The 27817-nt window shown below is 45.9% G+C and overlaps 1 protein-coding gene and 1 pseudogene across 1 annotated transcript in view; both read right to left on the reverse strand.

Moving 5' to 3' along the window:
* Window positions 1-14964: 14964 nt before the first annotated feature.
* Window positions 14965-27817, reverse strand: part of Ttc28 (tetratricopeptide repeat domain 28) — a 558472-nt gene continuing 545619 nt past the window's right edge. Inside the window, exons 18-23 of the mRNA XM_010604145.1 lie at window positions 24794-25025; window positions 24111-24187; window positions 22770-22793; window positions 21888-22017; window positions 18437-18544; window positions 14965-17551 (exon numbers count right to left, since the gene is read on the reverse strand). Of these exons, the coding sequence (XP_010602447.1) occupies window positions 15933-17551; window positions 18437-18544; window positions 21888-22017; window positions 22770-22793; window positions 24111-24187; window positions 24794-25025 (2190 nt within the window). The 3' untranslated portion in view covers window positions 14965-15932. The remainder of the gene's footprint in view (window positions 17552-18436; window positions 18545-21887; window positions 22018-22769; window positions 22794-24110; window positions 24188-24793; window positions 25026-27817) is intronic.
* LOC117285688 lies at window positions 26159-27398 on the reverse strand (annotated as a pseudogene).

Here is a 27817-nt window from a genome sequence, read left to right on the forward strand (position 1 = left end):
TTGATGATAGCCATTCTTTGTGGAGTGAGATGGAATCTCAGTGTTGTTTCAATTTGCATTTCCTAAATGACCAGTGATGTTGAGCATTTTTTCATATATTTGTTTGCTGTTTGTATTTCTTCATTTGAGAAATGTCTGTTCATTTCAGATGCCTATTTTTTGATTGGGCCTTTACATTTCAGGAGGAACTTATTTTTTGAGCTCTTCATTGTTCTAGATATTAGTCCTTTGTCTGAGGAGTAACTGGTAAAATTTTTTTCCATTCTGTGGGTTGTTTCATCACTTTGTTGGTGGTTTCTTTTGCTGTGCAAAAAGATTTTTCATTTGATGTGATCTCAGTTGTTGAGTTTTTGTAGTATTTCCTGTGCAATCAGAGTTTTGTTCAGAAAGTCTTTGCCTACACCTGTTTTACCTATTCTATCTTCCAGTAGATTAAATGTTTCTGTTTTTATATTTACAATTTTGATCTATTTAAATTTTAGTTTAGCACATGGTGAGACATACGAATCTAGGTTAATTTTTTAGCATGTGGAAATACAGTTTTTCCAGTACTATTTATTAAAGAGGCTATTTTTTCCAGTGCAAGTGTTTAGCCCCTTTGTCAAACATAGGTATCTGAGTGTACTTGGAGTTATTTTTGCATCTTCCATTCTGTCACCTTAATATTCATTTTTTTTTTGGCCACTACCATACAGGTTTTCATCACCATCGCTTTGTAGTATAACTTCAAATCAGAGATTGTGGTGCCCCTGCCTTGTCCTTGTTGCCCAGAACTGCATTTGCTATTCTAGGTCTCGTCTAGTTCCAAATGAATTTTAGGATTGTTTTCTCTAGTTCTGTGAGGCATGCTATTGGTATTTTGGTTGGGATTGCATTGAAATTGTATAACAGTTTTGGAAATACAGCCATTTTCACTGTATTTTTTCTGTCTATCCAAGAACAGGGACCATCATTCCATTTTCTGATATCCCCTTTGATCTCCTTTTTCAGAGTACTGTAGTTTTCAATGTATAGGTATTTCACTTCCTTTGTTAGATTGATTTGTAAGTATTTATTTCATTCTGCTTGATACTGTTGTGAAAGGTTGTTTGCCTAATTTCTCTCTCAGTGAATTTATTTGTGTACAGGGATGCTATTGATTTTTGAGTGTTGACTTTGTGTACTGCTACACTGCCAAATTTGGTTTTTAATTCTAGGAGTCTTTTGGTGGAGTTTTGGGGGCCTTCTAGCAGAGTATCATGTTATCAGGAAATGATGATTTAGCTTCTTCCTTTCCTATGCATATTCTTATTTCTTTTTCTTGTCTAATTGTTCTGGCTAATGTTTGCAGAACTATATTGAACAGGAGTAGTGGTAGTGGACATCCTTGTCTTGTGCCTGATTTTAGAGTGAAAGCTTTCCATTTTTAACTATTTGTATGATGTTAGCTGTTGGTTTGTCATAGATGGCTTTTATCAGATTGAGATAAACATCTATTCCGATTGTTCCATAGGATTTTATCATGAATGGATTTTGGATTTTGTTAAATGCTTTTTCTGTGTCTATTGAGATGATCGTCTGATTTTTCTCCTTGGTTCTGTTAATGCAGTGTATTGCATTTATTAATTTGCATATATTGAATTATCCTGCATCCTGGGATGAATCCTACTTGTTCACAGACTATATTCATCTTGATGATTTGCTGCATTCTGTTTGTCAGTATCTTATTGAGGATTTTTACCCCTATGTTCATTAAGGAGGTTGGCCTATATTTCCATTTTATGGTTGGATCTTTCTCTGGTTTTGGTATCAGGAAAATGCTTGGTTCCAGGAATGACTTTGGGAATATTGCTTGTCTTTCATCTTCATTAAAGAGTTTGAGGAGTAGTGGTCTTAGATAGTCTCCAAAGTTCTGGTAAGGGCCATGGATGAGGTCCTGAGTTTGATCCCTGGTACTGGAAAAGAAAGAAAGAAAGTTCTTCAGCAGTGAATCATTTAGGGCCTGGGCCTTTTTTTGTTGGTAGTTTTATAAAATTAATTAATTCTTCAATTTCATTGACTGAAATTGGGTATTTAAATTTTTATATCATCTTTATCCAGCTTTGGTAATTCATATGTATGTAGGAATCTGTCCATTTCTACTAAGTTTTCCATCTTATTGGAGGACAGGTCTCAAAGTAGGTATTAATGATCTTCTGGATTTCTGCAGGATCCATTGTGATTTTGTCCTTTTTATTTCTAATTGCATGGATTTGGGTCTTTTCTTTCCTTTTTTAAGGATTTGTCTATTTAATCTTTTAAAAAACCAACTCTTAGATTCATCGATTCTTTGTATTGTTTTCATAGTCTCCACTGCATTAATTTATGCTCTGATCTCTGTAATTTTCTTCTTTGTATATGCTTTGGATTTAACTTGATCTTCTTTTTCTAGAACCTTGAGGTTCAACATTAGGTTACCTCAGCTTGCTCTTTTTTTCCGATATGGGACTTCATTGATATAAATTTCCCTTTTAGGACTGCTTTCATTGTGTTCCAGAGGCTTCTTTTTCTCACATTGGCATTATCTTTTAATTGCAGAAACTGTAATTCTTTCTTTAATTTCATTTATGACCCATTGGTTGTTCAGGATGGTGTTAATTTCCATGCGTTTCATGGTTTCTTTCGCTATTGACTTCCAGTTTCATTTTACTATGATCTGATAATATGTATGGAATAATTTAAATTCCTTTGCATTTACTTAAGCATGTTCTATGAGCTAGCATGTGGTCTGTTTTGGAGAAAGTCCCTTGTGCTGCTCAGAAGAATGTGTATTCTGTTGTTAGGTGGATATCTGTAGATAGCTATGAAGTCTATTTATTTAAAGGTTTGATGCATCTCTGATACATCTTTGTTGATTTTTTTGTCTAGTTGATCTATTTGTGACAAGTATTGAGGTCCCCCATTACAATTGTATTAGTGCTTATTTTATTTTTCATATCCCTTAGTGTTTTATATAGTTGGGTACACTGGTATTTGGTGCATATATATATTTATTATTGTTATCTCTTCCTCTTGGATTATTCCCTTAACAAGTATGTAGTGACCTTCTTTATCTCTTCTGATTGATCTTGGCTTGACACCCACTTTGTCTGCAAACACAATAGCTACCCCTACCTTTGTCCCCTGATACTGTCACATGGAATATTGTTTTCCATCATTTGACTTTCAGTCCATGAATTTCTTTTTGAGTTAAATGTGTTTGCTCTGTGTAGCATATTGTTGGATTTTGTTTCTTAATCCATTCTGCCTGTTTATTTTGATTGGTGAATTGGTACCTTTCACATTGATGGTTATGACTGATATGCAACTATTTATCCTTGTCATATGATTTTCCGGTTGTTGGTTCCCTTTCTTTCCCTCCTATTTGTTTTCCTTGCCTGGTGAGTTCATTCTATTGGAATCCTTGGAATTGTTGTCTCCGTTGTCTTTTTCTGTAATAGTCTTCAGTACTGTTTGGAGTGCTGGTTTGGTGGTCATGAATTCTTCAGGTGTTCTTTGTCATGGAAGTATCTTTTTTTCCGTCATCAAATTTGAAAGATACATCAATTTTTCAGAGTACATCAATCCAGGTTGGAGCTTATTTTCTTTTAGGGCTTGAAATACTTCACTCCATGATCTCCTTGACTTCAGGGTTTATGTTGAGAAGTCTGCTGTGATTCAAATGAATTTTCCTTTATAGGTGATTTGTTTCTTTTCTCCAACAGCTTTTAATATTGTGTCTTGCGTTGAATTTCTGAAATCTTGACTACCATATGCATTGTAGAGTTTTTGTTTCCCCAGATCATTGCCATTTGGAATTTTATATGCCTGTCTTTTCTGTACTTTAATTCTTTTTCTGTGGTTCAGAAGTCTTCTGTTACTACTTCTGTGAGCAGGTTTTTTATACCCTTTGTACTATTTTCTGATTCTTCATTGCATCATCTAGCAGCTGTTGAGTTGGTGTTTTGTGGTCCCTTGGTACTTTTAAGTGTCTTTCATTTGATGATCGCCAATCACAACCCTGATTTTTAGACGTGATATTCTATCTTCACATTTATTGACCATGTTGCACATATTTTCAGAATAACTTTTAATCTCCATTTCTATTTGAGTCTGTTTTACAGAACCCAGTTCTTTCTATGTTGGGCCTTCATTGTTTCCATGTCTTTCCTAAGCTCCTCTATTTTAAAAAATATCTGTATTTACTTTAGATTCACTAAGCATTTCCTTCATTATTATCATTAGTTCTTTAATAATCTCTTTTGGTTTTGTCAAGAGATTTATTCATCTGTTTTGTTACTTTCACTGCTACCATTTCATAAAATTCAGGTGGGTGGCTTTTTATTTCTGCAACCTCAATGCTCCCTTGATTTGCTTCAGGTGATTTGGGAGTCATGGATTTCATCTTGCTTCCATGTTTTTTCATTTTCCTTTCTTTCTTTCTTTTCTTTTCTTTTCTTTTTTTGCCATTAGGCTTAGTTAATTGCTTAGAAAGCTTTATTACTAATATTGAGATTCCTTTATAAAATGATTACTTTTCAGAGATGTCTTCTAGGTGTAGTTGGCTTTTGAGTCTTTCCAAGGATCCTGCCCCTTCAATTATTAGAGATAAAAGGTTGTAGCCTAGCACCCAGCTCTTTAGTACTGGACTATGGTATTGTTTATGATCCCCAGACAAACTAGGTATTGACACACAGGGAAGATCAATTAATTACAGCAACGATGTCACCTTGGCCTAAGTAGTCCTTTTGGTAATAATAACAGCATCATACATAGACTGGAAAATGCAAACTGTGATAACTATTAATTTTCTGCCTTTAACCATAGGTACAAGGTTTATAGTTAAATAACGAAATCTAACATACGAGAAAATTATATACAGTAAATATCCACTCGATAGAGCAATTTCACCTTGAGAGAAAATTTAAAAGAGATGAGGAAAAAAATAGAGAAATAAAAGAAGAGAAAGAGATTAGAAGCGAGGGTGCAAGACATAAGATTACCCAAGCCTTGGGTACCAGCTGTTGTAGTGCACAGCACTCACTGTTGTGTTCCATTAGTTTCCCCTGGACACCTCCAGAGTCATCCATTTTCACTGTATCTCTTTAGATTCAGTCTTCCTTTCTCACACCACAAGCAAGGAGCCAGGGAGGAAGGGCAGATTGTCCCTTCCTTCTGTGTTGTGGTCTGTCTCTTCACTTTTTCTCAAGTTCCAGGAAAGTGGCTGTGACTTTCTTTTGGTTTTGAATAGTATTTTTTTCAGTATGACATTGGCTTGTTAAAGTGATCAGGCCACTAGTCTCATGCTGTACATGTGACTATATCTGTACAAATAATGAAATAAAGTGAAACTTCTATTCTTTGATCACATTAACCTTGTTTTAGCTGCTCAGTTGGCATGTGTGACTGACTAGTGGCTTCTGTACTGTGGCACATATTTTCATCACAGCAGAAAGGTCTACTTCATCACTGCACAGAGTTCTGTGTGGAGAGGTGGGGTGGCTCAACTTCTGGATTTGCTTCAGTTTTCTCATGGTGTTGTGTAACTTCCTCTCATTATCCCTGTATTTGCAGTAAATTGAAATTTACATGCATATACTTAGACTTTATTATCTCATAGGTGACTCTGTATCCTTTCTACTACATTGCAAAGAACTAGGAATCGATCACTAGGTTTTTCACCGTGGATGCAGCTGTTGATCTTGTGTGGGGACAAAAACCCAATTTGAGGCTACGCTTCAAGAGAGACGAGAGCAAGCAGGATTGGAAGCACTGAATATAGACCACTTGGGGGCTTTGTTCTAAAAGAAGATCAGAGATGCAGCATTCTACGGATGGGGAGATAGCTAAACTAGAGAGTGTATAAAGTATATGCTGGCAGGGATGACTCATCTGTCAAGGAGATTCTGATGGTGCAGAAGAGTGGAGTAGGGAGCGAGGTTTGGGGCTGTGGAGGTGCCAGCTGTAGAAAGGGTCCCTGATCATCTCATGGGAGCCACAGGACTTCTCTTTATTTTAACCAGTGTCTAAGACCATTCAAGAAGGCTATGTGGCCCTTTAGTGTGTGCCTCAGACTCCCACACAGTGTGTGGCCTTTCACTTCCTGTGTAGAGCGCTTTTCTGGTTGTCATTTTTGTCTGCAGCCTGTCACTCTGTAGCTTTCCTCTTGCCCATTTCTAACTAGCTTCTAATATGCCATGGGTTCAGACACCTGTGACTAAATCCATTGAATTGCAGAAGAAAACAGAAGTCCCATTTTGGTGATCCCAAGTCGGAAGCAACAACCTGGCCCTGAGAATGGCCTGGGGTTGACTGTTTCAGAGGCTTCTGGGCCTCTGTCCTGGTGTCTTCGTATCTGTTCTATTCTATCACAGACTTCCTCTACTTCCTCATAGTTCTGCTGCTGCTGTCACTCTGGCCTGCACATGGTCATGCTGGCCCCACTGACCTTCATGTACTTCACCACATTTGGCTTTCATCAGCAGCAGAGTCCTGATCTTGTCAACATCCCCTGGATTGAACTCAGGAGGAGCGGAATGTGACTGGCCTAGCTAAGGGCCTTTTTCTCAGGTCTGACCTCTCGTGGGGCTGGCTGACCTTGCAGCCCTCCCTGCTCCTGCCACCTCAGCTGCTGCCAGGAGAGGCCTGTAGGATAGGAGGAGTACATGGCTAAGGCAGGTTTTAGGAGGGCTTTGGGAGCAGGGGACAGTGGTTGGCATTTGCATTCTTGAGGCTACGTGAATTGTGCATAACATAGGTGACAGTAGCATCTAAATGAACCGCATAAGCTTTAAGTTGTACATTTTAAAATCTATTTTAACTTTTTGCTTTTTTTATTTGCTAGATTCTATTTTTAACACTCAGTAAATATTTGTATAATAAATGACTTTTGAAACAATAGATAAGAATTGCTTTTTTGGTTATCAGATTAACTTTGGTACTTTTGGTTCAAAAAGAAAGTGGTTATATTTTAAAAGGCTCTCTACATGAAAAAAAAAATCAGAATTTGGCAAATGCTTCCAGACAGATCAGAATTTAAATTCACTTTCCTGTTCCAATTAACAGAAAGGGTAGAATTCGAGTCCTGCTCCTGGAAGTCAGAGTTGTTTCAGAATTTTAAAACTTTTATTCAATATAAATACATTGGGTATATTTATTTATTTAAGAGTATTATTATTCCCTGAGGCCAAAATGCACAATTGCTACCAATTTAATAAATATCTTGAGATTAGATGGAACTCATTTGAAGAGCAAAATGTTGCCTTAATGCCAACATGTCCTTTTAATGTATCTGGATCCAGATGTTTGGCCTCATTTGCTGGAGTGGATGCAGCATTAGCCTGTCAGTCCCCTGCTGTTTGCTGTTATTTAGTAGTGTCACAGGCTCGAAACATGCGTGCTTCTTAGGAAAGCTTGAAGGGCTTTAAATTGAGAAAGATACCAAGCTGTGGTCCCTGTCCAGAGCACCAAGGTTAAAAACAAAATGAAATGACTATAAATAAAGCATGATAATCTTAATATTAAAAAGTAGTCATGGGCCAGGGATTTAGCTCAGTGGTGCCAATGCCTGCTTCGCAAGCACAACAACAACAACAAAAACAACAACAACAAAAAACAACAACAAAAAAAAAACAATGTAGTCACAATTGCTAAATGCAGTCTTCCTTGTACCTGGTTTCTGTTTCAGCATCAGTTGAGATTCCGAAGCATATGATCAAATCTTCATCTGAAGCTCTTCACCCCTCCCGAGGAGCATCCAAAAACACACGTATTCCAAATTCGTGTGCAAATTCTTAGCAGTGTTAGGGACCAAACTATTGTTCTCACAAATCCTTGTACGGTGCTTTGTTAACCTTTTATACTTAATCCATAGATTATTGGGCTGTCATGCAATTCTTTAACAATAATAGTGTGATGTAGTTCTTGTATTGTTTACTAAGACATGGTGGAACTGCTTGGACTTCTCATTACACTGACATGCATATTCCATTGTTCTTCTAATAGATACAAATTTTGCTTTTTATATAATTATAACGTAAACCATATAACTTGGTTGTTCAAGGTCTCGGAGTAGCAGTGTTCTCCATATTACTGCTTTTTGGTTCTTCAGAGTTCTAGCCCTTAGGAATACCACTTGTGTATACATCAGCAAACATTAACACTTGTAAGTCAGTAACATATAAAGTGTGCTTTCAAGCTCAGTTTTCTTAGTTTTAAAAATACAAGGAGTTAATAGCCAATGTTTTATTTAAGATCTTTATGTCTAGGTTCATAAATGCAATGAGCCTGTAATTTTCTTTTTTAATACCACACACACACACACACACACACACACACACACAGAGGGTCTCACAATGTGTTCAAATTGGCCTTGAATTTACTATGTAGGCAAGGTTGGCCTTGAACTTGCAGTGATCCTCCTGCCTCAGCCTCTCAGTGCTGGGATTATAGTTATGAACTACCATACCACGCATTCATTGGTTTTAGGATTAAGAATCACACCATGAAGTGATTTGAATAATCATTTCTTATTTTTATATTTGCTGTATTTTCAAAACAATTAGAAAAGTGAGATTAGCCAGCTCCTGAAAATTTGGTATGTTGTAAAACCATTTGGCTTTTTTTTTTTTAACTCACAAGTCACCTCTTTAATTTCAGAAGGCCAGAACCGTAAGTCCTTTCATTGTTTGCTTGTTTCTTTTCTTTCTGTACCATTTTGGAATTTTATCTTTTTAAAAGAACTTTTATATCTATATTCTATTGTATAGCTGCTAATACTTTTCACTTGTTCTTACATTCACTGGAAAATAGTTAATATATGTGAACAAATAGAATTGTATGTTGCAACCCACTGGAAGACAAGATAGGTAAAATTCTTGAAGTCATAGCCATAGGTGAGGATTTTCTGAACAGAATCCCATTGCATGGGAAACAGTTTTGAAATCAAATGAGATCCTATTAAATTAAAAAGCTTCTTTAAAAAAAAAAATCCCTTCACCCACCTGCAATAACATGCAAAGGAGACAAGAGCCAGCCACTTAAGAGAGCTCTTATTTAGTATATAAATAAATATATAAAATATAGATTTGTATTCAAATTAAATTTGAATATAAATATAAACAAATTTATATAAATATCTATCATATACTTAGTCCCACTTTAGGGCCACTATATTATATTTATTATATTACTTAATTGCTAATGATGCTGTATGTCTGGTCCTTTTTAACAAACCCATAAATTCTAAAGATAAGATTCTGACAGGCTCACTTAAGAATGTGCATGTAGAAGATGGCGCAAGGGGTTAGGGGTCTTGGGGCCTAGGATCCATCTATGACAGCCCAGGGAGCCAATCAGATTATGACAAATGTTAGGTAGAGGGATGGACTCTTGATTCCCTATAAAAGCAGCTGGAAACAAAGGGCCCACAGGTCCTCCATCTCTCTGTAGCTCCTCACCTCCTCACAAGATAGCTGTTAGTTCCTTGCTTTTCTTTCTTTCAAATAAAGTGTCTTTGTTTCACCTTTTAAAGTTAGTTCTTCTAATCCTTCACCAGGGCTGGGTTTACTCATCCCAGCGAGCTGCTCAGACAACAGAGCAGAGCCGTGGGGCAGTGCAGGTACACCTCTGGATGTGACAACAGGAAGTAGGCAGGCAGATGGCTCTCAAAGGGGACGGGGGTCAGGAGAGAGAGGCAGCAGGGAAGGGAGGGAAGGGAAAGGAGACAAAAAAGGAATTGGGATGTGTTATGTAGATGTACCAACTTCCTACAAGGATGCAAAGCATTGTGCACCACATACATGTACAGTAAACTAAAAAATGAAAAAAAAAATTCTATTGTATGGTGCTGTGTAGCTAAGGCATTGCTATAGTTTAGATCTTAAGTGTCCTTGGCCTTTAACCTTATTTTCTCTTGTACTCCTGGTCTTCTTTATTGTTTTCTTTGCTTCTAGTATTTCTTAGTCTATATTTTCTTTTCCACCTGGGTATTTGTCCCGTAACTTCCTGAACCGGTCACCTACCTGGCTCAGTAGTGTCTGTTTTCCTAACGCACACTAATATCATGACACTGGCTGCGGAGGACCTGGCCGTCCCCTCCTTATTGGTTGGGGGTCTTGCAGTTACATCTTCTGAATATTGCCCTTGACTGTAAACATTTAGAGCTGTACATTTTTCTTGCAAGTGCTATATTCTACTTATTTTATGCAATTATAAGCTAGTTTTAATCTGAAGCCATTGTACACAGTCATCCCTGTGTCTGCAGGCTCCGTATGCATCCGAAACATTTGGAGGAAAATAATGCTGTGAGCATGTCTCATCATTCCCACAACACAGTGTAACAACTGCTTACGTAGCACTTACAGTACAGTGATCCAGAGATGATTTAATGCATAAATTAAGATGTGTGTGGGTTAAATGCAAGTCTACACTATTTTAGAGAAGGGGCTTCAGCATCTGCAGATTGTGGTATCTTGAGGAGGTTCCCAAAGATCCTAAGGGATGTAAGTGGAACATAAGCAGAAATTAAAATATTTTATTTGATTGGAGGAGGCTGTCTGCTGTGTGAACTTGCAGGGTTGTGAAGAACAGATAGGACTCGTCTCTGTTGTAAAAGTCAACCCTTCTACTTGCTATGCAGTGTTTTCTCACTTCTGGGGTGAATTCTGCCATAGTTCACGTGCTCTTTAATGTACATTTATATATCAGATTAGAAACCTTTCCGTTGCCTCCGTGTTACTGATACTTAGTATTACATTCTGATTAGAATAATTATGTGGCCTGCTTTCATTAAATACTCCATCTGTGCCTGTGAAGAATGTGGATTCGCAATCTGAAACTCCATCTCATGAGCCTGGATTGCTTAATGACCACATTCTTTTTAATCTTTTTGTCTGTTTGGCCTGTCCGTTATTGAGAGTAGTGGATTAAAATATTTATTCCCTTCATGATAATGTATTTTTCCAAACTTGTACATCTGGCAGTTTTTCCTTTATGAATTTTAAGGCTATAAAATTAGTTGCACACAAGTTTATAATTTTGCCTTTTTGCTAAGTTCATCATTAGAAATGGATCTTCAGGCCAGGGATGTAGCTCAGGGGTGCTGCACCTATCTCATCAGCACAAGGTCCTGAGTTCCATCTTGGTGCTAAAAAGAAAGAAAAACATGGGCTTTCTTTATTGGTGCCTTTCACTTTGGCCTTTATTTTGCCCATACTTTTAGTATCAAATATTTGATGGCATTATTGGTTGGTGAGGTGTTTTTTAAATCGTATTAACAAAGAGGACATATTGTCATCATCTGTTAATCTACTTTTTGTTTAGTTCACTTTTACCATTGCTGATATTTTAATCTCACTGCACATTTGTCCTGCTTTTTAATTGTCATTGTTCCGTTTTTCTGTTGCTTTAGATCTGCCAAGGTTTATGAAAATGAGGGTATTTCTTCCCCACTTACTAGAAATATAACCTCCACTTCTACCTCCGTGTGTCATCATGCACCTTTAACTTAGTCTAAAAGTAGTCTCACATTTTAACACCTACACCTTTAACATGTTATTGTCTAGTATTTTTTTGTTGTTGCCCACATGAAACGTCACTTTTTATGCTGTTTCATTAACATTTATCTCATTGTTTGCCCAGTATCTGTCATGCTTCTTAGACTTTTACTTATAGGATTGTTTCCCTTCTTTGGAAGTGTCCTTGGGTGTGGGGATCAGACGATGTTAAATGCTATTTTTCTCCGTCTAAGCCCTTCCCTGTAGAATCTTCTGGTCCTCCGACTGTGCCTACGGAACAGCAGGAGCAGTTAGTCATCCACCCCAGTACCCCAACCCCGTGCCGGGCACCAGGGTGGGTTCACCTCCCCCGGCGACCTGTGAGGCGCGGAGCCCCAACCAGGAGCAAATGCTCCCTCATGGACTGCACTCTCCATGCCGGAAGAGGCCTGCGGAGAGTAGGATGTGTACAGAAAGAAATGCAGAGACAGCACTTAAAACCAAGGGAACTCATGCTTTAATAGACACTGAAATCACAAAGGAAGAAGGCCAAGTGCCTTAGCAGTCTCAATAAAAATATGACATTCTTTTTACATGGCAAATTTTGTAATATAAAAAGTGTAATGCCGTCTGGAAACTGTGTAATTTACAAAAACAGTCCATATAGGCCGAGGATGGCGAACGCTGCATTTAAGAGCATGAGTGGCAAACAGGGAAGGCAGCTGAGCAAGGACAGGCTGGGTGCCGACAGGCAGTATCGCCGAGGGGTCTGACACAGAAAAGGGCTCGGTTACCAAACAGTGGGTTGCGATAAAACAATACAACATATGATGAAAATGATACAGTTTTACCTTTTGCCTGCTTACTAAAGCAGACCAGATTATTGCATATGTATCCAACTTGAACCCAAATTAGCAGAGCTGCATACAAAGCAGGCAGGGAACTTTGGGGCAGGTGAGAGCAGGGTCAGGACCCTGTGTGCAGCACCTCGCCTCCTATCAGAGTAGACTAGAGTTTTAAAAAGTAGGTGGAAGGTAAAAACTAATTCATATTGCTGCACATAACAGTGGATCAGATTTTCAGTGTTAGTAGCTAATTTGCGCATGGTATTCTGACTTGGTCAAAGACATCAGAGTTGTCTGAAGTTCACTAGTGAGAATCAAGAGAGTTTACAACCTCGCTTTGTGGTCCTTTCAAGGGTTCTAAGAGAAGATTTTATTGCTTATCTTTAGGGTATTTGTTTGCAGTTAATGGAATAGAGTAGGGCGAGGCTTTCCAGGTTCCTGAGCTAAAAAGAAATAGATTCAATGCTATCTGCAAATGGAAAGCAAAAAAACTGTTTTTGTAAATTTTATCCACACCTGTTACTTTTCTACAAGGAAGAGTCAGTGGCTAAGCAGAAATTACTTGTGCTAATCCGCCTGGCCCTTTTGTGCTCAGGGTCTCATCATGCCCATCAATCTTAATCTGCTTCCTGAGACTCTTTTGTCCTGGTCCGTAGAAATGAAACATTATTCCAATTGTGTTGCCTGCCACCTACACCACGGATTGGTAAACTTCGTCTTAAAAGGCCAGGTATTAGCCAGACACAGTGGCATGTGCCTGAAATCCCAGCTCCTCAGGAGGCTAAGGCAGGAGGATCTCAAGTTCAAGACTAGCCTGGGCAACTTAGTGAGACCCTTTCTCAAAATAGAACATAAAAAGGGCTGGGGATGTAGCTCAATGAGAGAGCACATACCTAGCATGCCCTGGATTCCATCCTCAGCACCAACAAGAAGAAGAAGAAGGAGAAGAAAAAAAAGATTTGTATTCCATTACTTTAGGTTTTGTGATGTAACAGGCAAAATCAAGACTGTTACACAGGTACTTCCATAATCATTGGAAAAGGTAAAAATTTAAGCCTACGGCCATAAACACCAGATGGCTTACCAGATTTAGTTTGGTCAGAGTTGCCAACCCCTGAACTATACAAAGAAATCCGTGTGAATTATACAATCTCACATAATTTTAAGTGCATATTTTTTTTCAGAGTAGGCTGAAAAACTCACTTTGATTTTAGGATTTTTATATACATTTCACTTTTATAAAAACACCAAGACTGACTGACAGTAAACATAAAGAAACAATGATTCTGGAGATCTTTAGATTGATCATATTAGTTAATCAACTTTGTTTTTCCTTCATTGAAACTTAGGTCTAGGACAATGACAAAAATTCTGTTTGGCTCTTGAGGATGAAACCTAAACAACAGTGTATTTGGGATGAAAGCCAGGTCAGTGAGTGAGTCCTCTTTGCTGGCTTGATAACCGCAGGGAGTTGGCTGGGGCGGAGGGATTTCCTAGCGGTGAGCAAATGCAGCAGAGCCCACTGGTGGGGCGCAGCTGGGCCCTTCCTACAGGGCCCCTGGGCACTTGGGCGGAGGCCGGGAGGTGTGCTGGGGAAGGGAGGCTCAGCCATCATACGTGGGCTTACACGTTTGATTTGAGGTGTACTCTTTGCTGTTGAGGACCTGATTTCCTTCTCTAAATGCCCAGTGCTACATGTGCACTTGGCTTTACTTTGCTACACTGGTACTTTCATTACTATTTTTTCCCTAACATCTTCAAATTTGCTAAATGCTTTACAAAGCATTTCTCTTCCAGTGTTGGGGTCAGTGTTACAATGTGCTGTCCTTATTGTCTGTCAACACCGTTGTTGGGTTAAATGCAAAGCCCTCTATGGTGTAGTTCAGGAGAATAACACAAACTCGGTAAATAACAGCCTTTCTTCAGAAGCGCGCATGAGTGGACAGGTGAAGTGCGCAGTATGTGCCTACAAAGTTGAGCTCTCCCAAGGTACAGACTGCACCTGGGGGTCCTGATGTCCATGTCCCTCCTGCCAGGCCCCGTTTGTCCCCTCCCTACGCTGCTGATGTCCTGGGCCAGGTGGCTGAGCACCCTTATATGAGATACCCTCAAAATGAGAATGGAGAATTTTGACTTTAGAATGATCTAAGAGGTACTTAAATCCTTCAACTGAACTTAGTACCAATCATTTCCAACATTCCGTTTCTTTATTTTAAATAAAGTAATGGTCACCGCTACCTGAACTATCCCCTTGGCTGGTCCCAGTCGGTCCTGAAGTACACTGTCATAGCTGTAGGAAAAGTCCCCTTCGCCTTCTAGGATTGATTCTGACTTCTCTGCTCAGTGCTAATTCAGGTTTACATGCCGGTCAAAGGTGCCCTGCTCCCTATGGTACAGACAGGAGTTTTCTGCAGTGGCTGAGGCAGCTTGCTGAGGGGCAGCAGCGTGCTGCTGGGAATGTGGGGGGGACCTGGCAACAGACTGAGATAGAGGTTTGCAGGACCTGGAGCTGGGAAGAGAGAATACAGTTAAGCAGCTAATACAAGGGAATGGGAGATAGGAGGAGAGGTTCTGGTGCAATCTAGTTAGCCAGAGGATTTTTTTTTTTTACTTTAAAAATGTTTTAATTTTTTTTTTTTTTGCTTAATAAGCAAACTGAATTAATTTCAACCTTTCCCCCCACGCTCGATAATTGCTAATGGTGGGTGACTATTCAAAATTGGATATTGTAAAAAACTTTCTGAGCTTTTAAAAATAATGGCTATAAATGCAAAGTACTATTGATAATAAAACCAAGTTGTTTACCCACGTACAAAAAAGGCCAGCAATGTTTTAAAAGCACACAGTTGCATTTTAAATCACAAATTGCATAGTTCTGAAATGCCTGGATAAGAGTTATGTGAACTTTTTAAGAAAATTCAAGTTTGGCTGACAGTAGGGCCCAGAGCTTGAGGGAGCAGAGCAGTTCAGGCGGGAAGCACCGTTGCACTGTGAGTTATTGCATTGTTGCCGTGTCGTTATAATATCAGGAGACCAAAATTGCTACAATTTAATTTTAAATCATTGGCATTTTAAAAACCATTATTCTGTTTTTGGCTAATATAATATTTGCATGTAGAATTCAACTTACATTTTCTGAGTCCCACCCCCAACCGGCACCTGCAAGCCTTAGAGAAGCTCTATTTGTACTTCTGTGTATAAAAGGTATTACATATAGACCTCTTAGCAAAATATGTGCTCCCTTTCCTCTCCCATCCCAGAGCCATGACCATTTTTGTACAAAATCCTGTTGAAGAATCACATCGAAGATGAGAAACAGGGAGTTCAAGGTAAACATTTGGTGAAGAGTGTAGAAAATGCCATGAGTCTTCTGTACCGACCCCACAGAAGTCCTGGCTTTGGGGGAATCTGGCCCAGAGGAGCCCCATGTGGGTGCAGGGGGCTGTGGGTGTGGGAGAGCCCTAGCCCAGAGAGCCTACCCTTGTGAGGAGGTGCTGGTGGCTGTGGGGGTGACTGCACTAGACGAGGGGACAGCCCGAGGGACCTCAGGGCCCTGTCCATGCTGCTGTGCGGTGTCAGTGGGCAGAAAGACGCTTTAGCACTTGGAAGAAGGGAAGAACCTTCCCGGGGACAGGAACTTGTAGCCGTTAGCAGAAGGGAGTCTCAGGGGGCGTTCGGGTGCAGGGGTGAGAGGGCCAGTGGGCAGCAGCGGGCCCAGCGTTGTAGTCTCCGAGCGCCAGTGGCCGTTGGGAGGGGCTCGGGCGGGCGCCTCATCCTGCCGCCGCTGCAGAGACAGCTCCTGAAGTTCCAGCTTATCTGCCCCCTCCTCCTTCTTGCTGTGCCGAGGTGACAAGTTTAGCAGGCTGAGCACATCTCTTTTGGTGGTCATGGTTCCTGGCGGCCCCCTCGATGGTTTCACCGGGCCTGTGGCATGCGGGGCTGAGTTCTGCCAGAACATCTTGAGGTTGTGCACGGCCTGCACCTTCTCGTCGATGGCTGCCAGCTTCAGCTTGTCCAGGTCAGGAGCATCTGCTGGACTCGAGCGTGCAGAGCCTGCTGAGGAGTAGGACAGTGCAGGTGAGGGGGCACTGCCAGCAGGGGATTGGTGGCCGGAGCTTGGCGACATGTTCCGTGGTGACTTGGAAATGTGTGCACTGTAAGGAGAGCTGGGGTACTTCAGTCTGAAGAGGGAGGCCTGGGAGTCACAGCTGGGGGATGGGTGGTCGCTGTGCTGGCTTGGGCTGTCTTTGAGGGACGCCTCCGAGATGGCAGGGCTGCTGTACCCAGAGCTTACCTTGGGCAGGGATGAGCTCCTGGCTGGGGGCTTTGGTCTGGCAGTGACTGGGGATGGCTGGCTCTTCTGATGGGATAGCACAGGTCTGCTGAAGGCGCTTGTTTCTGACGCCCTGAAGACAGTGGCGCCGTTATTTGGCACTGAGATGCCGTCTTCTCGACTGTGACTCTTGCCCCCCTGACTGCCACTCCTCTGAAGACGTTCCACTGCGATGAGGTGACTTTGCGTCTCCTCTAGGATTTTCTGGGCCAGCTCCTGGGGGTCTAGCTTTGGGTTGCTTTCTTCTTGGGACTTCACTGTGCTGTCCGTCTCAGTGCTGGACTGGTCCGACTCGCCCGTGTCTGAGCTTGCCAGCTTCCCTACCTTTTGGAAGGGCGAGTTTGGGCTAGGGATCAGGGTCATCTTCACTGGGGAATTTGGAGTGCTCATGCTGCCCTTGGAGCTAACTGAAACCTTCACACCTGCAGCTGCCCCAGTGCGGGGCTGCCTGTGGTCTGGGGAGAAGCGTGTCTTTTTGCTCTCCTGATAGGCTGCCAGGGGCTCTGTGCTGATGATGGAGAAGCCTTCGTATTCCTCCTCCTCTTTGCTGTCGGCAGGATGGGTCTGTGGGGACAGCTGGCTCCGTGGCAGGGTAGATCCCTGGGGGTAAGTGTTCTTGGGCCTGTCGTAGTCCTGCCGTCCTCTGGGTCCCCCAGCTTCTGACCCCACCTCGGGTTTGGAGACGAAGCTCATGGAGGAGGCAATGGAGCTCAGACTGTACACGGAGATGGCATCAGAGGCAATGCTCTCTGCCCCGGTGGGGGAGAAGGGTGGGTGCTGATAGCCCAGAGGCAGAGCATTGGAGACGGACTGGGCTGACGCCAGTGACTCCAGGGAGGACGAGCTGTCCAGGCTGAGGCGCTTGGGGAGCTCAGTGGAATCTAAGCACAAAGCAGTTAGAATTTTATATAGGTTTGATCTTCCATTCATAATCACAAACATCTTTATTTTCACAGAAGCTAGCAAAGAATTTCCAAGTACTGTGTATCTACAACTCACAGTCTGCACAGTAGGGTCCAACTGGGAAAAAGTAAAGCTTACATATGGACAAAAGCATCAGGGAAGTTCATCTGTACAGCTCAGAGCTTCTCTACTACGGCCATCTCCACACTGCTGCCTGTCACACAGGCCAGCAGGGCGACCGTGTCTGCCTTCCTGTCTGACGGGGGCCTGGGAGCAAGCTGTGGTCCTTCGCCTGAAACCCCAGCCATCCGCCCCTCAGCTCCAACCCCTGCTCTTCCTTCCAGCAGACCTCAGGGGCTGTCTATACTTGCTGCTCTCCGGCCTGCGTCTCTCCCACCCCTCAGCGCACTCTGTCCACACTCTAAAGTCAGTGTTTGCTGCTTAGTAGGATGCCTGCTCTCAGGAACTGTTCCTGCCCAAGCCACCCTTATCTCTGTGACCCACAGGACACACTCCTCTTCCCCTCCGACCTACAGGAACCCGGTGCTTCCATGCACATCTCCACACTGGCCTCTGCCTGACTCAGGGAAGCAGCCACGAGCACCTTTACGGCCCCACAGAGGGAGAGGCTCACTCCCTCGCCACATCCTGCCAGTGCCACTGCTCTGCCCAACTGTTTCCTTCCCCACCGTCCCTCAGACTGTTGCCTGCATTTTCCTTTTCTCCCCAGGACCGTAAGTTCTGGAAGAGCGAGGTGCTTCTGTTGACTGCTCTTCAGCAGCCCCCAGCGCTATCAAGTCTGATCACTCCTCCTCTCGGGACAGGGATGGAGCACAAGGGCTGGATGGGAGGAAGGCTCTTACCGAAGAGAGACAGCAGGGACTGGAGGGCAAAGTGCATGGTGCGCCGACTCGCTTGTTTCCCGGTTTTCAGGATAACTTCCTCCTGACCCACCTCACAGAGATCAAAACCTAGAGAAACAAAAGACATGCACACCTGCTTCCATGTCTGTACGCTGAAGGCGGTCAGAGCTGTGGGCTCCTTGGACACTTACAGGATGCTCCAGAGCTCTCCCCATCCTCCCGTGCAAGGTGCAGGCACCACCAGCTGGCGCTCTGTGCTTGCCCTGAACCAGGTTCTCGAGAGCTGAAGACCTACGCAGTAAGTACATCGATATTTGTTTGTCGACTTCTATTACAGAAGAGCAGTCTACTCACAGACTGTCGGGATGAAAACTGGCTACTGCACAGGACACCCTTGAGTAAATAACAGACAGCTTCTCTGGTGTGAAAAATGAAGTGTAAATAAGGTTCACATGGTATCACTGAGAGTGGAATAGGAAGAAAATGGCTAAAGAGTGGGAAGGCAGGGGAAAGGAAATAAGGGAAAAGAAAACTGTGAAAAAAGGAAAAAACGGAAACAAAGACTTTGTAAATAGGGAAGGGCGAGGGGGGTGAAGGGAGGGCCGGGGTCTGGGAAACAAACAAGAGCCAAGACATATCGTGGAGAGGTACCAGACCCCAATGATGAGTGTAACTGTATGTGTGCTTTAAATGTACCAATAAACTTAACTGGGGGGAACCCTGGCTACTCCATTCAGCCAAAAGCCCATGATTTAAAGCTGGTATATGAGAAGGTAGATTTCTCAAGCATGGACGAGATCACCTACATGTTCTATGCCGGTTGTTACCCACTCTGGAAGTGAGCTCCTACTGGCCATGGAGGATCTGCTCATCGGGCTGAAATAGCCTGCGGGGACTTCACTGCCTCTGCCAAGCCCAGGAGCACTGCTCCCTGACACTAAAGGGTCTCATGTGTCTCAGCAGGCACAAGAAAAGGTGGAAAGCTTCCTGAGCAAAAATGCTGGCTAGTGAGCTCTGATACCATGGTTATAAAATTGTGAGAGTCATTACAACTAGGAAGGTGGTTCGCCTGTAGTCCCAGCTACATGAGAAGCGGATGAAGGAAGGCTGCGTGAGACTAAGGTGTTCCGGGCCAGCCTGGGCAACATTGCAAGACTCTGTCTCAGAAACAAAACAAAAAACCGAAAAAAAGATATTACAGAGGCAGCCAATAAGGATCCCCCTCCGGGAAGAAGACAGCCCCAAAGGCTGTGGCTCACGAGTGTATCCAAAGCACGAAACCACCAAGCAAGACTAAGGGGCTGAAGAGTCTTCCCTTGGCCTCCTCAGGTCACAGCTCTCCCTGAGCCACACCCAGGACCTGGTGCTGGTCCCCAGGGCACAGGGCACCTATCTTGTGATCTGCAACCTTAAAACAGCAGGAAGCCATGAGAGACAGTGCCACCGTTGTTTCAAGTGTCTGAGTTCAGGACCAAGAGGGGATCTTGCCTGCCCTTTCCGTTCTGATTCAAGGACTCTGAAACTGCTGTTCCCTTTGGAGAGAGGTTCACTGCAAGAGCCGCTGGGCATTCCAACTGCTATGGGACATTTTCCTCCCTGAACTGGAAAATAAACAGTCCCTGAAAGCAACAGGGAGGTCTCAGATAATTCAGCAATTAAAAACTAGGAACTGATTGTATAGCCGTAATATTTCTGTTGGAAATCTTTACTAGAATGATCTAAATTGGCTGCTGCCTGAGAACTGGGCTGTCTACACCACAGACAGCCCAGCGGTACACCGGGCTCTCGTCTCTGCACGCGCTGCTCACAGCACGCTGCACCCCTCCCCACCCTGAGTCCCAGGACTTAGTGACTGTACACACTGTGCACCACACAAAGCTGTGTTAGACTTCTTGAATCTTGCTAGTCCGTTCCCTGTGACATGACTGGCAAAGGGCACTGGAAACAAAGTTCAGAGCTGAAGGCTGGGCTCCCCTCACAGCCACACCACACTGGCGGGAGGGCGAGGCCCTGCGGCAGGGAACGAGCTCCTCCTCCATGTGAAAGGTACAGCTCCACCTTCCGGCTGGCACACCCATCACTGGTCCCAGGGCTGCCACAAAGGACAGGCTTCGCTGGCATGGACCTGGCCTGTCTCACTCTGGCCTCCCTTTGTTACTGACTATAGTTATTTAGCTATAAATTTGTTTATAACAGGAAGACTATTTAAATAATAGGGAGGAAAAAGAAAGGAAAAAAAAAAGAGCAAGGAGTACAGCTACCCAGGGCTTCTTTCCTCCTGAGACAAATGGTACCAGGCCTAAGTAGAGGTGGCTGGGAAAGATCACCTAGACGTAGGTGAGAAAAGATGACCTGGTACTGAACACCCACGTTGACAAGTGGGAAGGAACTTTCTTCTTGTTTCAGTACCGGGAATCGAACTCTGGACCTTGAGCTTGCAAGGCAGGTGGTGGCACCACTGAGCTAAACTCCCAGCCCTAAGAAACTTTCTTGTTAAGGATCTGCAGCCCGGCAGAGTCTGACGGCCAGTCCCTGTGCTGGTGAAGTCAGACTCATCCACAAAGGCTGTCTCCGTCTCTCACGTTAGAACCCACCAGCCCAACCCTGCCTGTGTCTCACCCGACCCTGCACCACCCTGGGGATGGTTCCTAGGCCTGGATCTCCCCTCATCCACATCCTGGGGGTTCTCAGGCCTGCATGGCGCCTCCTCTCCTCCAGCCCATAACTAGCCGAGGCTCCTTTACCTTCTAAAGAGCTGCCCAGAGGTACGGTATTCATTGAGTCTGTCTGCTTCTGCTAGAACGCAGGCTAGCAGGACAGGGTTTTTCAGAAGACTTTTGGTCACCACCTAGAACACTGTCAGGTGTTCAAGAGAAAGCTGTGAAGTGGCTCTTAAGTCTCCGGACACTTAATGGGGCCTTGTGGGGCATTTTAATCAACAATGTGTCTGTCATAAGTAAGTTATGATCACGTCAGGAGCTGGTCAGCCATTTCACAAATGGTGGAAATGGGACTCTGGACTGAACCAGGACCTGCTGTGGGCAGCCCTCAGCGCCTGTGGCCAACCACAGGTGGTGTCAGTAGTATTGTCTCCCTACTGGTTCCCAGAGCCAGTGACGGGGCCAATAACTGAAGCTGCTGTTTTATGACTACAACTTTAAGCTTTCTTTAGCAGTTCACTGAGGCTTGACCTCTGACAATACTGGAATCCAGCAGATTCCTAGTAAGATGATGTGTTCAGATGAGAAAGGGGACATCACATTATAAGGAAATGGGAAAAATGTGGAGGGCCGTTGGGATTCATGCTAAAGCACTGGCGTCTTTGACCAAACCATTTTAAGTAGTTTAGCTTCTAAGAAAACACTAAGACCCATTCAAGTCTACCAACTCTACCCCCTAAAATGAAAAAGAGAAAGAAGGAATCCATCACTTCAAGGATGCTGTGTCCTACCAAGAGCCGCCAGGAATTCGTGGCACCCTGGGAGCCGCCATAGCTGGACGCTGATGGAAACCTGAATGGGAGCCGAGGTCAAGTCCTGTTCCTTCTCGCCAGCTTGCAGCTGGACCAGCACCTGGTGGAGCTGAGGAGGGAGGACAGAGGTGAGCAGCTGGCAGCCTCATGAGTCAGCCCGAGTAACCGTATGTCACCTGTCACTGCCATCACTCATGACCCGCTCACCTTCCATGGGTACAGCCCTTGGAGCTCTTCTTAAAGTGCCGTCATACCTACTGTCTGGAGAGGCCACGAGACAGCAAAGGCTGAGTGGCCTCCTTGGGCCTGGGTCTGCTGCCAGCCTTGCATCTTTCCTCGAGCAAACAGGAGGGCCGAGGAGTAGGAGCAACAAGTCAGGGGACCAATCACTCCCCCCCTTTTTTTCGCTAATATCTTACATGGAAGCCACCTTTATGATCCTGAGGTACATGGTAAAGAGGAATCCAGCATTACACTTGGAGCCCAAGCACGCAAGGACGAGCCCAGGGGACCTGCTCAGGTATTCACGTGGCCCAGACCCCAAGGTCTTTGAGCTTTAGCCAGGGGTCTTCCTATGTGTTCAAAGTGTCTCTCACTCACTGGTTTCTGTCCCCGCTCTTCTAGCGGATTTAAAAAGCCAAACCAAGGACACAGAAGGGCTGAGCAGGAAAGGGGAGCCGGAGCAGAGGAGGGGACAGGCCCCTGAGCCAGTGGCACTGGGCCCCCAACCGGAGCTCTGCAGCCCACAGGGCTCTGCCAGACAGAGCCAAGTGCACAGCAAGCTCAGAGATGCTGGGGGACTCGGGGTGGGTGGGTGGAGGGGCTCACCTGACAACAGTTGCTACTTAGAGTTGTACTCACCATTCCCACCATATTTTTAACAGCCTTCGGCCAGCAGATTATAAGAAAAAGAAAGAAAAAGAGAGAGAAAGAAGAGAGTTTAGACTCAAGCACAGCTGTTACGCACACGAGCTGACTGCTGCCTTAGGAAGCACCGCACTGGCCGGCCCTGACCAGGAGAGAGCGAGAGGCAGCGGGACGGATGTACAGGAGATGAGCAGCCGCCTGGGCTGGGCAAGCCGGGAGCAGGGGCAGGGGCACAGCGAGGGCTTTGCGGGGACTCCATGGGAGAGCCTCGGGACTCGTCCCTGGGGCTCCACAGTGGTTCAGCCTGAAAGTCTCTGTGCTTCCACTGAAAGCAAGAAATGAAAACGACTGGCTTTTGGGGCTCCCAGCCTCGGCCTGTAAGTGGAATGGTGCAATTCTAGCTTTTGCTGTCTCTAGGGGACACAGTTTTCTAGGCCTCCTAGGTTCAGGGTATTTTAACATACAGTATTCTGGAAGTGTCTTCCCGGTGCTATCCGACAGGAGATGTAACACTCAGTACAAAACGAGCAGGAACCCAGAAAGGTAGGCCCCAATGCTGGCAGAAACAACCCCGGCCAGGAGGCCACAGCCCTGCCCACGCAGCGTTTCTCACAGACTCGTCACAACGTGTGTTCTCTTCTCCAGCAGCTGCGCTGCATAAAAACCAGAAGAAGCTGCCTGGTCTGGGGCTGAGCGCAGACCACTGCCAACCAGCAGGACGGTCGGGGAGCAGAGACGCTGGAGGCCTGCGAGACGCTAAGGCGTCGGGCCCTCCGCAGTCCGGAATGAGGTCTACATTGCCTCACCAGAAGCACCTCTTCAAAGGCTCCTGACTGCTCACTACTGGGCCTCAGGGGCTTCTCCTCCCCCAGTGGCTCCTGTATTTCAGCACAGAACATGCTCACATCAGAGAATAAGTACAAAGGCTCTGCAGCCGTCACGGCTCAGTGTGACTCAGGGACGGTGGCTGTGATCCCTGCCAATGAGCTGAAGTTGGGTGGGATGACGATGCAGGACAGCACTGAAGCGAGAGACCAGGAGATGCCTGGACTGCCGCTGACAGGCCCCGTAGGTGTCCCCTGTAGGTGGAAGGCCCTCCACGTCCCTACAGCTGACTTCCCAGAAGGACACTGCAAGGCCAAGTCGTGCAGGCACGGTATATGCCAGGGAGGGTGGTTTTCTTCCTCGAAGCCCTTACCCTTCTGTCCTCATCACACCGGCTAACAGAAGCCATGCACCCACCTCATGTGCAGGTCCTATCTGGGGCCAACACGCACTGTTTTCTAGTCCCCCACAGCCCACAGGCCTGGGCTCCACTGTCTAGGTTCCACTTACCCGGCTGATGAGCTGCTCGCCTGTCTCGGAGGCAGTGATGAGTTTGCACAGGGCCTGAAGGGCAGGGTTGGGCAGACCTAACCCAAGACAGAGGACAAAAGTTATTCGGAGGGAACTCTGCACCCACATTTCTTCCACCTTCTGGGGAAAAACCCAAATGCTCAGCATTGAGGGCACTTTTTTGCCAGAAGCCTGGCCCAGCATGACATGTGCATCCATGTGGGAGACTGTGGGCCCCAGCAGAGGCAAGGGTGAGGCCTGGCCCTGCCGCCATCTTGGAGGTATGATCACAGTCCTGGGACTCCCTCAGGTCCTCAGGCAGTCACCCCTGAGTCAAGCACTAAGGGAAGCCCTGAGCAGGTGCACCTGCTTCATCCTGGTGGCTGCCAATAACAGTATTAGTTGTGAGTGGTGTTTGTCCAGCATAGCCTCATAGCATCTGCGGAAAGGGCAGAGCAGGAACAGTGCCTCCCAGCACAGATGCCTCACCATGCAGACTGGAAGACCAGGAAACTGGGGCTGGGGCTCCTTGTCACTTCTCAGGACACCTGCTTCATCCCAGCTACGAGACCTAGCTTCCCAAATATGGAGACCATGGCTACCTACGACTCTGCCTGTTGCGCACCAGACCCTCAGCCACCTGGCTGTGCCCAGGCCCACACAGGTGCACGTCTGTGGCCTACCCAGCAGCGACTGGAGAGTGCTACTGCACTGCTGGAGCCGGTCGCCTGGGTCGGAAGTCGGGAAGAAGACAGCTGCGGGCAGGCCGCTGGCTGGGGGGTCTAGCCGGAAGCCCACTGCGGTGAGGAGGGCCTGCCAGCCGGGGATGCCACCCACTTTGTTCTCCACGCTCTGCTGGGAGGTGTACATGGCATTGCGCTGCCCGTTCTGGATGCGCTGCAGGGATTTCTCCACCTGGCAAAGAAACAGGAGTCAAATACCTGGTTCCTTGCTGTGTGTCCCCGAAGAAACACAGCTCGAGGAGCGGAGCCAGCATGCGCCTGAGGACACGGGAAGGGCGCTAACAGGCAGGATGCACTCCTCAGAGCGGCAGCGTGGGCATGCTGAAGGGTCCTGTCCTTTCCCTAGCAAGAGGGGTCGTGCTCCAGACACTGAAGCGACTTGCCTGGAATCAGGTCTCAGGACGGGGCCCGCCCAACACATGGAATGGCTCCTTGTGGCTACAGGGTACGCTCCAGACCCCTCGGTGTCCCCTTGTCTCCCCACACCACCTCTGCCACCCAACTGCTCACGTCAGAGCCCTGGCTGGGAATCCCTTCTTTTTGAAACTTCAACAGTATTACCAAATGTGCTCACGGTTAACTTTTTACCCCTGTTCATGACAGAAATAATCTCCATCACATCCAACTCAGGGGTGCAGAGCCATTCTCTGAAAAGAGGATTTAGCTCAATGGCTCCACACCTACCTTGCAAGCACAAGTTCCTGAGTTTGATCTTCATTACCAAAACAAAAACCAACCAACCAAAAGGACTGAGGAAAATAAATGTGTCTATGTAGTATTTTATATTAAAACATTTAAACTCACCAGTGTTGCAAAAAAGAAAATAAAAGAAAAATCTCCAAGTGATTTCAGTCCATTAAAACAAAACCAAGCAGCACTGGGCAGCCTGTGCCACCTTACCCCTCCCCACCCCACCCCACCCATCCCCCACTGAAAACAAACAACAACAAAAACCCTCTCTGTGCAACTCCCACCCCCTACTATTCCAGGAAGCACCCAAAGAACAGAATAAAGACCCAGCTGGCTGCGGTTTCCGGCCTGCTGGTCTGTTAAGGCTCACACCAAGGACAGTTCTCAGGAATACTGGCCTCTGCTACAACTAGGACAGTCCTGATTTCAGGGCCAGGTTTCTAGAAGCTTGCAAGACATCAAGGTTTCTCCAGGGAGGATCTGGGGCTCCCTGAAAGAGGGAGTGGGAAGGTTCTAAGCAAAAACACAGAATACCTGGTAACCTATGAAGTCTACAGTAGCAGCAGGCACCAAACTAGAGGAGGAGGTATCAAAAAGGTGCTCACCTCCCCTTTGAACCACAGGCTGCAGGAGGTGAAGAGACCAAGGGAGTATTTGACCTCAGCTGTCTTGCGAGAAATGTGCACGTTTCTCACCGAGCCACCTCTGCCTTGGCTGGGGCACAGCTCAAATACGCAGAAGTGGTCAGAGGGTATCTCTGCTACCTACTTCTGGCTGGATAAAGCTGCCATCCCACGACAGCCTGGCTCTTGGCTGCTCTGTGGGAGCTTTTTCTCGTTATTAAGCAGGGTGCTTAATTTTTAGTAACTTTGTAGCTGATAAATTTTCAACAGGAGCATCTCAAAAATCACCCCAAGGGGCAGACCACTGCTCCGTGGGGTCGCAGCTCACTCCGGTCAGTGGGCTTCTGGCCAGATCTCCGCAGCAGCTCATTGGCTTTAGAAAAATGTCGACAGCGAGAGAACCCTCTGTACGCTGGCAATGGGTGAGCAGTCTGCGGGCCAGGGGCTGCTTCCTGTCGATGGCACCGTCTTTCTTCTGAGCACAAGAGCCCCAGACCAAGAAGGGACAATGCTGCATCAGCGAACGGCTCCCAGGCCCTCTCCTGACGTGGGCCGGCGGTGAGCAGGAGGACATCTTGTTCGGCCACCCACACAAATCTCCACGGCCCGGAAGGACAGAGCCGTCTGTCTGTCGACAGCTCTACAGATGCCTTCCAAACGGGGCGGGGTGGAACAGGTCTTTGGACACGAAGGCAGAGCCCATGAGCCTGACTGGGACCGCGATGAGGGTCCTGTCCCAAGATGACGCTCTCACATCTCGTACATCACATGTGGGGTCACATGAAGACTTGGTGTGGGGCACACGACGGTGTAATGCTCTCTTTCTTCTCTAACAAATCCCACTGACTTTGTAGACTACGGTTTCCTGAACTCTCCGCTGAGGTGGTTCTTCCAGCTGTCCTCGAAGCCCACAGCTTTGGGCTGCGGGTCTGAGCAGCACTGTGGCCTTGTTTTTTCTGGATGTGGTCCGGCTGCTCTGGGCTCAGCAGTGAGGAGGGCGGTGTGCCCGGCCCGTCCTGCCCTGCCTGGGCCTTCTTGGCGGGGCCAGCGACCATATCATCCTCCTCAGCTATGGCTGCCACGCCCGTCACTGGGTTGGCCCGCTGGGGACTGCGGGCACGTCGTTTCCCTGCCGGGCTCAGGGAGAAGGAACAGGGGTCTCCTGGCCGATCGTCCCGGAACCCAGCAGGGACCATGCAAGCCGCGGTGGTCTTGGGAGTACCCTCGCCGTAGTTCCTGTATGCCTGGCCGCTGGCCTCTACCTACACCTACATCTGGGCTGGCCTCTCTGCCTACAGAGCTCTAGGGCTACGCCTCTCCCCGATACTCCCTTCCCCATAAACGGCCTCCTGTGTTCCAGGCCTCGCAGATGTCTGACGCCTGGGGAACTTGCCCAGTAACCACATTCATTCTGCGCTAGTGAGCATGTTGGCAGCACCACGCATGGCCTTTCACGGGCTGACCCACGTGACCTCTCAGAAAGAACCTCTGTCCTAAGATGTCATGGGCCTTGAGACCCTGGGGCTCAGATATCCCAGGCAAGAGGAAGTGGGCATTCCCTAGCAGGAGGGCCTTCCGGCCCACTGGGACCAAGAAGGACCCAGGGAAGTGAGAAGATGGGAGGAGCCAGGGAACCTGACCACGGCCCGAA

Source organism: Fukomys damarensis, unplaced genomic scaffold (assembly GCF_012274545.1).
Source record: "Fukomys damarensis isolate Sample0158 unplaced genomic scaffold, DMR_v1.0_HiC HiC_scaffold_12, whole genome shotgun sequence".
In the NCBI taxonomy this organism is placed as follows: Eukaryota; Metazoa; Chordata; class Mammalia; order Rodentia; family Bathyergidae; genus Fukomys; species Fukomys damarensis.